General features: G+C 45.3%; 1 protein-coding gene across 3 annotated transcripts in view; it reads right to left on the reverse strand.

Annotated features, from left to right (window-relative positions):
- Positions 1-503: 503 nt before the first annotated feature.
- The window catches only part of odf2a (outer dense fiber of sperm tails 2a), a 114,254-nt gene continuing 98,794 nt past the window's right edge, over positions 504-15,963 (reverse strand). For 2 of the 3 annotated variants that reach the window (XM_085965300.1, XM_085965301.1), the window contains exons 24-25: positions 7,280-7,307; positions 504-911 (exon numbers count right to left, since the gene is read on the reverse strand). In XM_085965300.1, the coding sequence (XP_085821426.1) occupies positions 854-911; positions 7,280-7,307 (86 nt within the window). In that variant the 3' untranslated portion in view covers positions 504-853. The remainder of the gene's footprint in view (positions 912-7,279; positions 7,308-15,963) is intronic. The other variant, XM_085965302.1, reaches the window with a different exon arrangement.

Raw genomic sequence — 15,963 nt, forward strand, 5'->3', positions numbered from 1 at the left:
AATCTTTCAGACCACCCTCATAGATGAGTCCGAACTCCCTCCATCCTCAAGTGTTTTAAATAGGTAAAGTATTGGAGAGTGCCCACACTCACAGAGAACCCCTTTATTCCACATAGGATTGCCCACTTTGATTGCAGGCATTCATGCAGGTCTGATCACGTGATGTCTGCAAATGTTTACCTTATGAAGGTTGGGTCCCCTTGTAGTTGAGTAACTCTGGTCATGGGTATCTCTGCTCGTGGTTTCGTGCCAGCAGATGTGGTGCGAGAAGTTCAGGAGGCCAGCCACAAGCATGTGAAGATGAGATACCGAGTGCGGGGAAGTGATTCACCCGGGGGCGGCGGGAGGAAATGATTCACCCGGGGGGGGAACCAGGGTTGGGAAGAACTTTGATTGCACCAGTAATTAATAGTAACTCACTGATAACCAACAGTAATATTGTTAACACTCAGATTCCCCTCGTAACCAACAGTAATACAATAACTCACTGATAGTCTAATGAATCAATTGTAATATTTTATTGAATTAGTACTTTTAGGTGCTTTCATGTTGATTAGTGAAGACCTATTAGTGTTAATACAGGTTCACTCGGACACTGCTGCAGTTACAGAAATATAATGATGTCCTCTTTGCCACTATACTTGTGTTGTATTTGCTGTTACAGATTCTTGACATTCAAACTGACCAGACATTTTCTGTTAGATTGCAAATTCCTGAAGCTAAATATTATAAATGCAAAGAAATGTACCGAATCATGTAACATTTCTTTATTCACATTGCTCTCTCAACAAACTAAAAATGAATAGCAGTAATCTTGGTGCAAGAATGTTGAGCGCGAGTCGTTCTGAAAGAGCTAGCTGTGTACGATTTGCTCAAGCACTGCCTTGCTCAGATCAATCTCCCTTTTCTTCCTGCAATGTCAAATCAAATTAATCAAAATCCGAGAAAACAAAGAACAAATTAAAGCAAGATAAGATAAATAAGGTCTGAGCTTGCAATCGGTGAAGTTCACACCCAAACACGCAACTCCCTCGCTATCATAAACATTTTTACAAGCACGGGTTGACTCCTCTTAAAAAAATAATGCAAATTGGAATGTAGAACATGGACGGTTCTTGCTGGAGTGGGGCATCTCGCGACATGCCATGTTAGTTAGACTTTTTTCTGCACCCTTCAGCTCAATTTTCTTTTTGCCCTGTAGCTTGCTGGTAGTTCGAGCTGATCACGACGCGGTGAGGGCAACAGGGCATCTGGGACCTCGGTGAACGCCGGGACCAACAATCTATCTCCTTCACCAATGATTGAGAAAGAAACAGAGGAACGACGGAGAAGGAAATAGGGTGAATTAGAGTCAAAACAGGTACAGAAAGAGAAATAAGGAGAGGGAAAGAAAGATTTGATTAAGAGAGAGGAAAAAAATTTAAACATTTTAAATTTGAGATTTTTTAAATCGCTAACAACAATCAACTACCTGCAGGAATGAGATTGAAGAGTTCAAATTGTTCCCATTCTGGTCCCGAGAGGTTGATTGGCATTGCATTAACAATTATCACATTGGGAGCAGCGAGAGTGGACCAACCTGTGAGGGAGCAGGTGAAGGAGGAGCGAGGAAATAAAGCCCGAGGCTCGATGCCCAGACCGAGCTATTGGGAGCAGCAGCGAGAGCGGACCGACCTGTGAGGGAACAGGCAAAGGAGGAGCGAAGAAATAAAGCCCAAAGTTCGAGGCCCAGACCAAGCTATTGGGAGCAGCAGCAAGAGCGGACCTCAACAGGCAACATTCGAAAGTGATGTCAGAGATTAAAAGTGACGTCGGCACAAGGGAAGGAGCTGATTGGTAAGTAGGACCTGGTGAGTATTTCTACAGTCCAGTCGTTAAAGTAAAAGTAAGGTCTCTAGTTTAGAGTAAGTAGTGTTTAAAGCGAAGTAAGATCCCTAGTGTATTTAATATTCTTTAATTTAAAGGAAGTAAAGGGAGTAAATTAAGGGTCGGATATGGCAGGGCATCTCGGCAGCGTGGAGTGCTCCCCCTGTGCTATGTGGGAAATCAGGGACACTTTCGGTGTCCAGGGCAAACATGTGTGCAGGAAGTGTCTCCAGCTGCAGCTACTTGAAATCCGCATTTCGGAGCTGGAGCTGCGGCTGGAGTTATTGTGGAGCATCCGCGAGGCTGAGATCTTCGTGGATAGTACATTTAACGAGGTGGTCACACTGCAGGTAAAGAGTGCACAGGCAGACAGGGAATGGGTGACCGCCAGAGTAAAAGAACTAGGAAGGTAGTGCAGGAGTCCCCTGGGTCCATCTCCCTCTCCAACAGATTTTCCATTTTGGATACTGCTGGGGGAGATGGTTTCTCAGGGGAATACAGCAAGAGCCAAGTCCGTGGTACTACGAGTGGCTCAGCTGCACAGGAGGGGAGAAAAAACAGTGGGAGAGCAATAGTGATAGGGGATTCTATCATAAGGGGAACAGATAGACATTTCTGTGGCCACAGACGTGACTCCACGACGGTATGTTGCCTCCCTGGTGCCAGGGTCAAGGATGTCACTGAACAGCTGCAGGATATTCTGAAGGGGGAGGGTGAACAGCCAGAGGTCGTGGTCCATATCGGTACCAAAGACATAGGTAGAAAGAGGGACGAGGTCCTGCAAGCAGAATATAGGGAGCAAGGAAATAAATTAAAAAGCAGGACCTCAAAGGTAGTAATCTCAGGATTACTCCCAGTGCCACATGCTAGCGAGAGCAGAAATAGGAGAATAGACCAGATGAATGCGTGGCTGGAGAAATGGTGTAGGAGGGAGGGATTTAAATTCCTGAGGCATTGGGACCGATTCTGTACAAGCTGGATGGGTTACACCTCGGCAGAAACGGGACAAACATCCTCGCAGGGGGGTTTGCTAGTGCTGTTGGGAAGGATTTAAACTAGTTTGATAGCAAAATACTGCAGATGCTGGAAATCCGAAGTAACAACAGAAAATGCTGGAAAAACTCAGCAGGCCAGGCAACATCCGTGGAGAGAAATTAGAGTCGACGTTTCGGGTCTAGCCCTTTTTCAAACTGGAAAGGAAATAAAATAGATCGAAGGCAGGGCTGCGATAGAACAAAAGAAGTAAAAGAAGTAAAAGAGACATTAAGAGGTATTCAAAACCAGACGAGATGGTAATAGGACAGTGGAGACAAAAGACGGCAAGATTAGGTGTGAAGTGTACTGGCAGGATGGGAGACAGCTGCCGTGTGGGAGAGAGAAAAAAAAGGAAAGGGGGGGGGAAAGGGAAGATCCAAAACAAAGGGGTGGAAAAAAAATATAAGTAAAAATGTAATGGGGGCCGAGGTTATGATCCGAAATTGTTGAACTCGATATTGAGTCCGGAAGGCTGCAAAGTGCCTAATCAGAAGATGAGGTGCTGTTCCTCGAGTTTACGTTGAGCTTCCGTGGAACAATGCAAGAGGCCAAGGACAGTGAGGTCCGAGTGGGAATGGAGCGGTGAATTAAAATGACAGGCGACCGGAAGCTCAGGGTCCCCCTTACGGACTGAACGGAGGTGTTCCGCAAAGTGGTCACCCAATCTGCGTTTGGTCTCCCCAATGTTTGGTCTCCCCAACTAGTTTGTCAGGGGGAACCTAAGTGTGGGCCAGAACGGAGAGAAACAAAGCTGGAAGTGCAAGTTAGAAAAGTAGTCAGCAAAACTAGTAGTGAGCAGAAACAAAGGCCAACAGTAAAGAGGGTCAAAGTGCAGAAAAATATTAAACAGGCAAAGTTGAAGGCACTTTATCTAAATGCACGTAGCATTGCGTGTTTGCGTGGGTTTCCTCCGGGTGCTCCGGTTTCCTCCCACAGTCCAAAGATGTGCGGGTTAGGTTGATTGGCCATGATAAAAATTGACCCTTAGTGTCAGGGGGGATTAAATACGTGGGGTTACAGGGTTACGGGGATAGGGCTTGGGTGGGATGGCTGTCGGTGTAGGGACCGGGTGCTAGGGTTTGGATGATCAGCCATGATCTCGTTGAATGGCGGAGCAGGCTCGAAGGGCCGAATGGCCTACTCCTGCTCCTATCTTCTATGTTTCTATGTTTCTATTCGTAACAAGGTGGATGAATTAATGGCACTAATAGAAGTAAATGGGTATGATGTAATTGCCATTACAGAGACATGGTTGCAGGGTAACCAAAGCTGGGAACTGAATGTTCCAGGGTACTCAACATTTAGGAAGGACAGACAAAAAGGAAAAGGAGGTGGTGTAGCGCTGTTAATAAGGGATGAGATCGGTACGGTAGAGATAAAACATCTTGGCTTGGCAGATCGTGATGTAGAACTGGAATCAGTTTGGGTGGAGCTAAGAAACAGCAAAGGGCGGAAAACATTGGTGGGAGTTGTGTATAGGCCACCAAACAGTAATGGTAATGTAGGGCACAGTATCAATCAAGAGATTAGAAGTGCATGTAACACGGGCAATACGATAATCATGGGGGACTTTAATCTACATATTGACTGGGCAAATCAAATTACCACTAATGGTGTGGAGGACGAATTCTTGGAATGCATGCGAGATGGTTTCCTGGATCAGTATGTGGAGGAACCAACCAGGGAACAGGCTGTTCTGGATCTGGTACTGTGTAATGAGAAAGGGCTAATCAATAATCTTGTGGTAAAGGGGCCTTTAGGGACAAGTGACCATAATATGATTGAATTTTACATTAAGTTTGAGACTGATGTAGTCCAATCTGAAACTAAGGTTTTCAATCTAAACAGAGGAAACTACAAGGGTATGAGGGACAAGTTGGCCATGGTAGATTGGGAGACTACACTAAAGGTATGAAGGTGGACATGCAATGGCTAACATTCAAGGAAATAATGCATAATTTGCAACAAACATACATTCCTCTCGGGCATAAAAACCCAAAAGGAAAAGTGATCCAACCATGGCTAACAAAAGAAATTACAGCTAGTATTAAGTCAAAGGAGGAAGCTTATAAAGTTGCCAGAAAAAGCAGTCAGCCTGAGGATTGGGATCTTTTTAGAAATCAGCAAAGGGGGACCAAGAAATTGATAAAGAAAAGAAAAATGGAATATGAGCACAAACTAGCGAAAAATATAAAAACAGATTGTAAAAGCTTCTATAGGTATGTGAAAAGGAAAAGACTGGTGAAGGTAAATGTAGGTCCTTTACAGTCAGAGATGGGAGAATTTATAATGGGGAATGAGGAAATGGCAGAGAAATTAAATAAATACTTTGTTTCTGTCTTCACGGAGGAAGACACAAAAAACCTCCCAGAAATACGAGAAAACCAAGGGCGTGACGAGAATGAGGAACTTAAAGAAATTATTATTAGTAAAAAAACAGTACTAGCAAAATTAATGGGACTAAAAGTAGGACCGGATGACCTACATCCTAGGGTTTTGAAAGAGGTGGCCATTGGAATGGTGGACGCATTGGTTGTCATCTTCCAAAATTCTGTAGATTCTGGAACGGTTCCTGCAGATTGGAGGATAGCAAATGTAACCCCGCTATTTAAGAAAGGAGGGAGAGAGAAAACGGGGAACTACAGACCTGTTAGCCTCACATCAGTAGTTGGGAAAATGCTGGAATCTATTATAAAGGATGCAATAACTGGGTACTTAGAAACTAATAGTAAGATTGGGCAGAGTCAGCATGGATTTATGAAAGGGAAATTTTGTTTGATAAACCTATTGGAGTTCTTTGAGGATGTAACTAGTGGAGTAGACAAAGGGGAACCGGTAGATGTGGTGTATCTGGATTTTCAGAAGGCCTTCGATAAGGTCCCACACAAGAGGCTGGTGAACAAAATTAGGGCACATGGAATTGGGGGTAATATACTAGCATGGATTGAGAATTGGTTAACAGACAGAAAACAAAGAGTAGGGATAAACGGGTCTTTTTCAGGATGGCAGGCTGTGACTAGTAGGGTACCACAAGGATCGGTGCTTGGGCCCCAGCTATTCACAATCTATATCAATGATTTGGACGAGGGGACTAAATGTAACATTTCCAAATTTGCTGATGATACAAAGCTAGGTGGCAGTGTCAGTTGCGAAGAGGATGTTAAGATACTTCAAGGGGATCTCGACAGGCTCAGTGAGTGGGCGAGAACATGGCAGATGGAATATAATGTGGATAAATGTGAAGTTATCCACTTTGGTAGAAAAAACAGAAAGGCAGAGTATTTCCTAAATGGTGAAAGATTGGGGAATACAGATGCTCAAAGGGACCTGGGTGTCCTTGTACATGAGTCACTCAAAGTGAATGTGCAGGTGTAGCAAGCCATTAGGAAGGCAAATGGTATGCTGGCCTTCATTACAAGAGGATTTGAGTACAGGAGTAAAGAAGTCTTACTCCAATTATATAGGGCCTTGGTGAGACCACACCTGGAGTACTGTGTACAATTTTGGTCACCTTACCTAAGGAAGGATATATTTGCCATAGAGGGAGTACAACGAAGGTTCACGAGATTGATTCCTGGGATGGCGGGACTGTCATATGAGAAGAGATTGAGTAAACTAGGCCTGTATTCTCTTGAATTCAGAAGAATGAGAGGAGATCTCATTGAAGCATACAAAATTATTACAGGGCTTGATAGGATGGATGCTGGGAGAATGTTTCCCTTGGCTGGGGAGTCTAGAACCAGGGGCCACAGCCTCAAGATAAAGGGTAGACTGAGATGAGAAGAAATTTCTTCACACAGAGGGTGGTGAATCTTTGGACTTCTCTACCCCAGAGGGCTGTGGAGGCTCAGTCATTGGATATATTCAAAACAGAAGTCGATAGATTTCTGACTAGTAAAGGCATCAAGGGATATGGCGATAGGGCCGGTGAATGAAGTTGAGGCAGAAGATCAGCCATGATCTCATTGAAAGGCGGAGCAGGCTCAAAGGGCCGAATGGCCAACTCCTGCTCCTATTTCTTATGTTCTTACTTGCGCTCGTAATTACCAAACTTAACGTTCTGCGGTGAGTTTAATGTGCAAATCCAGCAAGTTCTTAAAAATAACAGGGAGGCTCAAGGCGAGATACCATTTGTGCAAAGCTAATGGCGGAACGGCGTAAATCGACCAGCAAGTTCTGGAGATTCACAACTCGTGGCATATCTCTTATAATCCCCTGGTTTGCGCATTAATAACGGCGTGCGTTGTTAACACGCCAGTATTTTTCCACCAAGGTCCGGCCCATTAAACATTCGTACTTGAACTTTGCCGATTGGAAGTTCTATAGTTAGCTAAATAAATGTTTGAGCTTAATTTTTTTTTAAACCAAATGTACAAACCTCTTTGACATGTTGGGCTCGCAGTTTCCTAAAAAAAAAGACAGTGAAAGATTTATTCCAGTGTGATTGTGGTGAACCAATTTCTGATTTGTCTGTTGCTGCTTGCTCTGTTTTGCTGTGTTATTCCATTCCTCACCTCACTGTTCAGCTACTCCAGCCACACCATGGTGAACGGCCCCCCACTTAATTTTAGTAAATTCCAGAGCCTTGGTCAGACTTGCACACTGTTAGTGCGACAGGCCTGCGCACCATCAGTGAACAGGGGCCTCCTTGCCCAATTAATCTGGGCCCCAGCACCAGGGTCGCCAACTCTGGTTGGACGTATTCCTGGAGATTTCATCACATGACCTCCTGCCTCCAACCACCCCGCCCCCACACTCTCCCGCCATTGGTCGCCCGACACGTCCATCGTCGCGGCGCCCCGCCTTCCCACGGCCAATTGGAAAGTGATGAGACTCTTCATTACCCGATTTGATGATTCTTGACTGTCAGTCAAACAGCTATTTGCCCCCATCTCCAATATTTTTTTATAACTAATAAACAAAAGGGTTCAAAGAAAATGGACAAACACACCATTCTTTTTAATGCCCAATGATTTTTCTCCTGGTAGCAGTGTCCTGGAGAACAATCTTCAATTCCTGGAGACTCCAGGCCAATCTTGGAGGGTTGACAACCCTACCCAGCACTGTGGCTCTTTAGGGCCTTACCACCTCGCTATCGGCCTCAATGAGTTCTTGTCCTGGAGTTAAACAGCGACAGACTCAGTCTTGATCTGTGATGGGCACACTCAATCTAGCAGTCCTGTCGAGAAATAGCTGTATCCATCATAGAGTTCATCTTAGGGTCTGCTGGTCATAGCACTGACTTTGCAACCACACGTCATATCTAGTTAACAACTAGTAAAACAGTTTTAATTTTCTGCCCCACTCCCACTCTGACCTCTCAGTCCTCGGCCTCCTACACAGTTCCAATGAAACTCAAAGTAAACTCGAGGAACAGCATCTCATCTTTCAATTAGGCTCCTTACAGCCTTTCAGGCTCAACATTGAGTTCAACAATTTCAGGTCATAATCTCTGCCACCATTTTTTCAGCTGGCAGCTGTTGCTGATGATTCTGCCATTCCCAGTTACACCTCATCTAGACTCATCTTTTGTTTCTTTACTTGTCCCATTACCATCTCCTCTCGCCTCGCACCATCATCCCTTTTGTCTTTTAATCTTTCCTGCCATCCACCCTGTTATGTATTGTGTGTTCTCCTCCCACCTGCTGGTGGCGCTGTCACAGCAGATAAATGGTTGGGTTTGTTCTCTTGGTTGGGTTTTTGTTCTCTTTGTTCTGTACTCTCCAGAACCTTCCTTTTTAATAAAGAAACCACATGTTTGAATCTCTGGGTTCTGAGACTAATTGTGTCTAGGTAGAAAGGTACAGACACAACAAAGTGGCGACGAGGACGTCTGAACTTACATGGCTCTGCTGTGCGGAAGGGGAGGAAAAGCAGTGAGTAAATCGGGAAGGACATTTATTCAACTGTGAAACGATCTGTGAATTGAAGCACTAAAATACTGATAGTGATTTTAGTTAAGTTCAACATTGGAAGGATCCTTAGTGAATGATAATTAGGAGCCTGAGAGAAGGAAAATGGCTGGAATTATCGGTAACATTGGACCGTTTGATGAGAATGTCGAACAATGGAGCTCATACACAGAACGATTTGAATACTTCACACAAGCTAATGATATTGGAGGGAACAAAGTAGTACCTATATTGTTAAGTGTGATGGGACCAAAGACTTTCAATCTTTTGCGTACTTTAATGCATCCAGATAAACCAGGGACTAAACAATATAGCGAAATTGTGGAGATACTAAAAGGGCATTTTTCACCCAAACCCCTAGTCATAGCTGAGAGGTTTAGGTTCCACAGGCGTAACCAGGAAGAAGGAGAAACAGTGACCATGTTTGTAGCTGCACTAAAAAGACTATCAGAGCACTGTGAGTTTAATGACGTGCTAAATGATACTATAAGAGACATGCTAGTGTGTGGTATGAGAACTGAAACCATACAGAAGAGACTATTAACGGAGAGTAATCTGACTCTACAAAAGGCCATTGAAATCAGTATTTCCATGGACTTGGCAGCTAAGGAAGCTCAACAGTTGGGGGCAACAGAAAAACACAAAGTAAGAACAGAGAGTCAAGGGCCATGCTTCCGTTGTGGCAAAACGGGGCATCTTGCGTCTGCATGCTGGTGTGTGGACATGGATTGCCACAGCTGTGGTAAAAAGGGACATATTCAGCGCGCATGCAGAAATAAAAAGGACACAGAGAAAACGTCAAAGATGGAAGGAAGAAAAAAAACATTCAGACAAAAGACAAAGAAGCATGTCCGCTCTGTAGAACAGGACAAAACAGAGGCAAGTGACACTTCAGAGGAGGAACTATTACTGAACGTGCTGACTATAGCTGGGGATTCGCATGGCTACTGGGTCTCACCCTTGCTAGAGGGGCAGCCTGTGCGAATGCAGATCGATACCGGGGCAGCAGTATCTCTTATATCAGAGACAGTCTACAAAAAGACATTAAAGCACCTTCCACTTCAACCAGCTAATGTAGTGTTAAAGACATATACCGGTGAAAGAGTAACCGTGAGAGGTATCACTGAGGTCACAGTTCAGTTGAATGGACAAATTAGGAAGTTACCACTCTACGTAGTTAAAGGAGACTACCCCTCCCTGCTGGGACGTTCGTGGATGGAGAGAATAAAATTAGACTGGTCATCAGTCTACATGATGTCACACAATGATCCAGGCTTACCCGCCATCTTAAAGAAACACGCAGAAGTCTTTAATGGAGAACTGGGTAGCATGAAAGATATTACTGTGAAGCTTCGTATTAAGCAGGATAGCAAACCCAAGTTCATGAAGGCACGACCCATACCTTATGCCATCAGACCAAAAGTCGAGGCTGACTTAGAAGCCCTAGTTGAAAGCGGAGTACTAGAACCAGTCAGCGTGACTGAATGGGCAACGCCCATCGTACCAGTGCTCAAGAAAGGGGGTGGAGTTAGGATATGTGGAGATTTTAAAGTAACTGTTAACCCTATATTGTCAGTGGAGCAATATCCGCTTCCCCATATTGATGATTTGTTTGTGGGACTTGCTGGGGGCCAGAAGTTTAGCACAATCAACCTCTGTCAAGCCTACCTGCAAATGCATGTGGATGAACAGTCACGAGAAATGCTGACTATTGTGACGCACAAGGGCCTATTTAGGTATCGTTGACTCCCTTTCGGAATTACATCAGCTCCAGCGCTTTTCCAACGTGCTATGGACCAGATCCTTAGTGGATTGCCCGGAGTCCAGTGCTACTTAGATGATATCTTAGTTACTGGGTGTGATGACCAAGACCATCTGCGTAACTTGGACGCAACGCTACAGAGACTGAGGGATTATGGACTCAGAGTTTGCAGGGATAAATGCAATTTTTTTCAGTCTTCAGTTGAGTACCTGGGGCATGTGATTGACGCTACTGGCCTGCATAAGGCGCCGTCAAAGGTCAAGGCGATCGTGGAGGCCCCAGCACCCCAGAATGTGAGCCAGTTACGTTCATTCCTGGGGCTACTTAACTACTATGGAAAGTTTATTCCAGACTTAGCAACATTGCTGAAGCCGCTACATCAGTTGCTATGTCAAGGCAAAACATGGAAATGGACTGAACTGTGCAACGAAGCTTTCGTCCAAGCAAAGAAAGCATTGCTGAAGTCGGAGGTCCTGACACACTTCGACCCTGTAATGAAATCTGTTTGTCTTGCCTGTATCCATTTTACACTCATGTATATTACCCTCCCCCACACGGTGTATAGTTTCACTTCCTCTTTCCTGACTAACCTGGAAGGTTCCAGGTCTTGGCTGTTGGCTCCGCCCCTGACTTCTCTTACTTAAAGATCTCAGGATCTGTATGATTCATTCCTGTGAGCCAGTCGGTGTGTTGAGATGTTAGCTCTGATCTTAGTGATTAAAAGCCAACTTGTTAAAGTCTATAACTTCTAGTTTTGTGGTTATTGAAGGCACATCAGACCCAAAGCTACCCGTGCAGCTAACATGTGATGCATCACCATATGGTGTGGGAGCAATCATATCCCACATCATGCCTTCTGGTGAAGAGAAACCTATTGCCTTCGCATCACGCACCTTGAACAAGGCCGAGAGTAACTATGCACAGATTGAGCGCGAGGCCTTGGGAATCGTTTTTGGAATTCGAAAATTTCATCAGTACCTGTTTGGGAGAAGGTTCACACTCCTGACGGACCACCGTCCATTGACTTCAATCTTCGGGCCCCACACCGGAATTCCGTCTCTTGCTGCAAGCAGGATGCAAAGGTGGGCTTTACTGTTGTCAGGACACACATACGACATCAAATATCGCAAATCAGACTTGCACGGCAATGCAGACGGTCTGTCGAGGCTGCCCTTGCCTGTTACTTCCCCAGAGCCTCGTCAGATAGACATCTTCTACTTTAGACAAGTGGAGGGAGCACCTGTCACTGCAGTTCAAAAAGAAATGAGCTCTCCGTCCAGGCAGGTTATCTTCTCTGGGGACGCCGTGTCATCATTCCGCCACCTCTGAGGGAACCTGTACTGCAACAACTTCATACAGGCCACAGTGGGATGGTTCGGATGAAGGAAATGGCAAGAAGCTACTTCTGGTGGCCAGGTCTCGATGGAAATATTGAGGAGAAAGCCAAAACATGTTCCCCGTGTCAAAGGGTCAGCTGGCAACCCTACACCCCTGGGATTGGCCTGAAGAAGTGTGGCAGCGAGTACATGTGGACTTTGCCGGTCCTTTCGAAGAGAAGATGTTTATGGTGGTTGTGGATGCTCGTAGCAAGTGGCCGGAGGTCGCTGTGATGAGGTCTACCACGGCAGAGAAAACAATTGAGAAACTTGGTGAGATGTTCAGCCGTTATGGCTCACCAGAACAACTCGTAAGTGACAAAGGTCCACAATTTGTATCACAAACTTGCAACCTTCCTGCAAGTGAATGGTGTCCAACACATCAGGTCTGCGCCCTATCATCCCTCTACTAACGGCCTGGCAGAAAGGTTCGTGCAAACTTTGAAGCACGCCTTGAAGGCATCGCAAGGTCAGGGCTCAATCCACCAACATCTGAACAGCTTCCTGTTGTCCTACAGGAACGAGCCAAAATGAGCATGCCACAACCAAAACTTCCCCCGCTTCGCTCATGATGAAGAGGCAGTTGCGGACAAGTTTTGACTTACTCAAACCTCCAAGGGCAGAGCAGGTTGTCCAACGTCAACAACAAGCTCAAGTTGAAAGGAGAGAGAAAAGAGCCAAGGAGAGATGGTTTCATCCTGGAGAGCACGTCCTAGCTCGAAACTACAACACTGGACCGAAATGGGTTCCTGCTACGGTGATCGCGCAGACGGGCCCTGTGTCTTACACGGTTGAGACTGCTGAGGACGTCGTCTGGAGAAGACACACTGATCAACTGTTGCTAGGAGCAGAGACAGCCACAGAGGCTCCAATGGCTGGTTGGCCTGAACTGTTTCCGGATGATACCGCAAACCAGCATCCTTTGCCACAGTGCTCTTCTCCAACACAGGAAGTCAAAGAGAGCTACGGTGATCGCGCAGACGGGCCCTGTGTCTTACACGGTTGAGACTGCTGAGGACGTCGTCTGGAGAAGACACACTGATCAACTGTTGCTAGGAGCAGAGACAGCCACAGAGGCTCCAATGGCTGGTTGGCCTGAACTGTTTCCGGATGATACCGCAAACCAGCATCCTTTGCCACAGTGCTCTTCTCCAACACAGGAAGTCAAAGAGAGTGTTCCACCTGTGCAAACTCCTGACTTTCAACTGACACAGGCACCTTCTCTATCTAGGCCTGTGTCAATGCCTACTGCTGTGGAAGCCAGCGATGACCGCCGGTATCCTGTCAGAGAGCGGCGGCCTGCAAGACGCTTGGATCTGTAGGCTTAGTGACTTACCCACAAGACCGGGGCAGAATAAACCCCAGGGTAAAGTCAGGGTTTGAGGCAGTCTACCTCTACCCTTGGTTAGTTGAGTGCAATGAAAGTAACTTACCTGTTGAGGAATAATGTGGACATTTCATTTAAGAGGGGAGGAATATGTTATGTATTGTGTGTTCTCCTCCCACCTGCTGGTGGCGCTGTCACAGCAGATAAATGGTTGGTTTTTTGTTCTCTTTGTTCTGTACTCTCCAGAACCTTCCTTTTGAATAAAGAAACCTCATGTTTGAATCTCTGGGTTCTGAGACTAATTGTGTCTAGGTAGAAAGGTACAGACACAACAAGTAGAAAGGTACAGACACAACACACCCGATCACAGACATTCCCTTTTGTTCTTTCCTCCCCTCCCCGCTTTCCCTGCCTCTGCACTTGCTTAAAACTTATTACATCTCTAACTTTTTCCAGTTCTGACGAAAGGTCATTGATCTGAAACATTACATAGATACATATAGATACATAGAAGATAGGAGCAGGAGTAGGCCATTCGGCCCTTCGAGCCTGCTCCGCCATTCAATGAGATCATGGCTGATCATCCAAATTCAGTACCCGGTCCCTGCCTTCTCCCATATCCCTTGATCCCTTTAGCCTTAAGAAATATATCCAACTCTTTCTTGAATATACTTAATGAACTGGCCTCCACCGCCCTCTGTGGCAGAGAATTCCACAGGTTCACCACTCTCTGGGTGAAGAAATTCCTCCTCATTTCAGTCCTAAATGGCTTACCCCTTATCCTTAGACTATGACCCCTGGTTCTGGACTCCCCGGCCATCAGAAACATCCTTCCTGCATCTAGTCTGTCCAGGCCTGACAGAATTTTATAGGTTTCGATGAGATCCCCTCTCAATCTTCTAAACTCCAGTGAGTATAAGCCCAATCGACACAATGTCTCCTCATACGTCATTCCTGCCACCCCAGGTATCAGCCTGGTGAATCTTCGCTGCACTCCTTCCATGGCAAGAACGTCCTTCCTCAGGTAAGGCGACCAAAACTGCACACAATACTCAAGGTGTGGTCTCACCAAGGCCCTGGACAACTGCAGCAAGACATCCTTGTTCTTGTACTCGAACCCTCTTGCTACGAAGGCCAACATACCATTTGCCTTCTTAACCGCCTGCTGCACCTGCATGCTTACCTTCAGCGACTGGTGTACAAGAACACCCAGGTCTCTGCACTTCCCCTTCTCCCAATCTATTACCATTCAAATAATAATCTGCCTTCCTGTTTTTGCCACCAAAGTGGATAACCTCACATTTATCCACATTATAGTGCATTTGCCATGTTTCTGCCCAATCACCCAACCTGTCCAAATCGTGCTGGAGTTTCACGACATCCTCCTCACAGCATACCCTCCCACCCAGCTTTGTGTCGTCTGCAAATTTGGAGATATTACATCCAATTCCCTCATCCAGATCATTAATATATATTGTGAACAGCTGGGGTCCTAGGACCGATCCTTGCGGTACCCCACTAGTCACTGCCTGCCACTCGGAAAACGACCCGTTTATTCCAACTCTTTGCTTTCTGTCCGCCAACCAGTTCTCTATCCAAGTCAATACCTTGCCCCCAATCCCATGTGCCTTAATTTTGTATGCTAATCTCTTATGCGGGACCTTATCGAAAGCCTTCTGAAAGTCCAAATACACCACATCCACTGGTTTTCCCTTATCTATTTTACCAGTTACATCCTCAAAAAATTCCAGTAGATTAGTCAAGCATGATTTACCTTTTGTAAATCCATGTTGACTTTGTCCGATCCAGTCACTGCTTTCCAAGTGCTCTGCTATTACATCTTTTATAATGGACTCTAGCATTTTCCCCACTACCGATGTCAAGCTTACCGGTCTATAATTCCCCGCCTTTTCTCTACCACCTTTTTTGAATAGTGGGGTAACATTAGCTACCCGCCAATCCATGGGTACCGTTCCAGAGTCTATCGAGTTCTGGAAGATGACCAGCAATGCATCTACTATTTCTAGGGCCACTTCCTTAAGTACCCTGGGATGTAGATTATCAGGCCCTGGGGATTGATCGGCCTTCAGTCCCATCAATTTTCCTAACACCATTTCCCTACAAATACTGATTTCTTTCAGTTCCACCCTTTCATCAGACCCTATGTTCCCCGGCATCTCTGGGAGGTTATTTGTGTCCTCCTTTGTGAAGACAGAACCAAAATATGTATTTAGTTGGTCTGCCATTTCTTTGTTCCCCATTATAAATTCCCCCGATTCTGACTGCAAGGGACCTACGCTTGACTTCACCAATCTTTTTCTCTTCACATATCTATAAAAGCTTTTACAGTCAGTTTTTATGTTCTCTGCAAGCTTACTCTCATATTCTATTTTCCCTTTCTTAATTAATCCCTTTGTCCTCCTTTGTTGAATCCTAAACTGCTCCCAATCCTCAGGATTATTGTTTTTTCTGGCCAATTTATATGCCCTCTCCTTGGATCTTATGCTATCCCTAATTTCCCTTGTTAGCCACGGTTGGGTCACCTTTTTTGTTTTATTTTTATGCCAAACTGGGATGAACAAATTCTGTTTCTCTCTCCACAGATGCTGCCTGACTTGCTGAGTGTTTCCAGCATTTTCTGTTTTTATTTCAGATTTCCAGCATCGGCGGTATTTTGCTTTTGTA

Source organism: Somniosus microcephalus, chromosome 23 (genome assembly GCF_052327205.1).
Source record: "Somniosus microcephalus isolate GS21.2 chromosome 23, FLI_Smic_1.0, whole genome shotgun sequence".
Classification (NCBI taxonomy): Eukaryota; Metazoa; Chordata; class Chondrichthyes; order Squaliformes; family Somniosidae; genus Somniosus; species Somniosus microcephalus.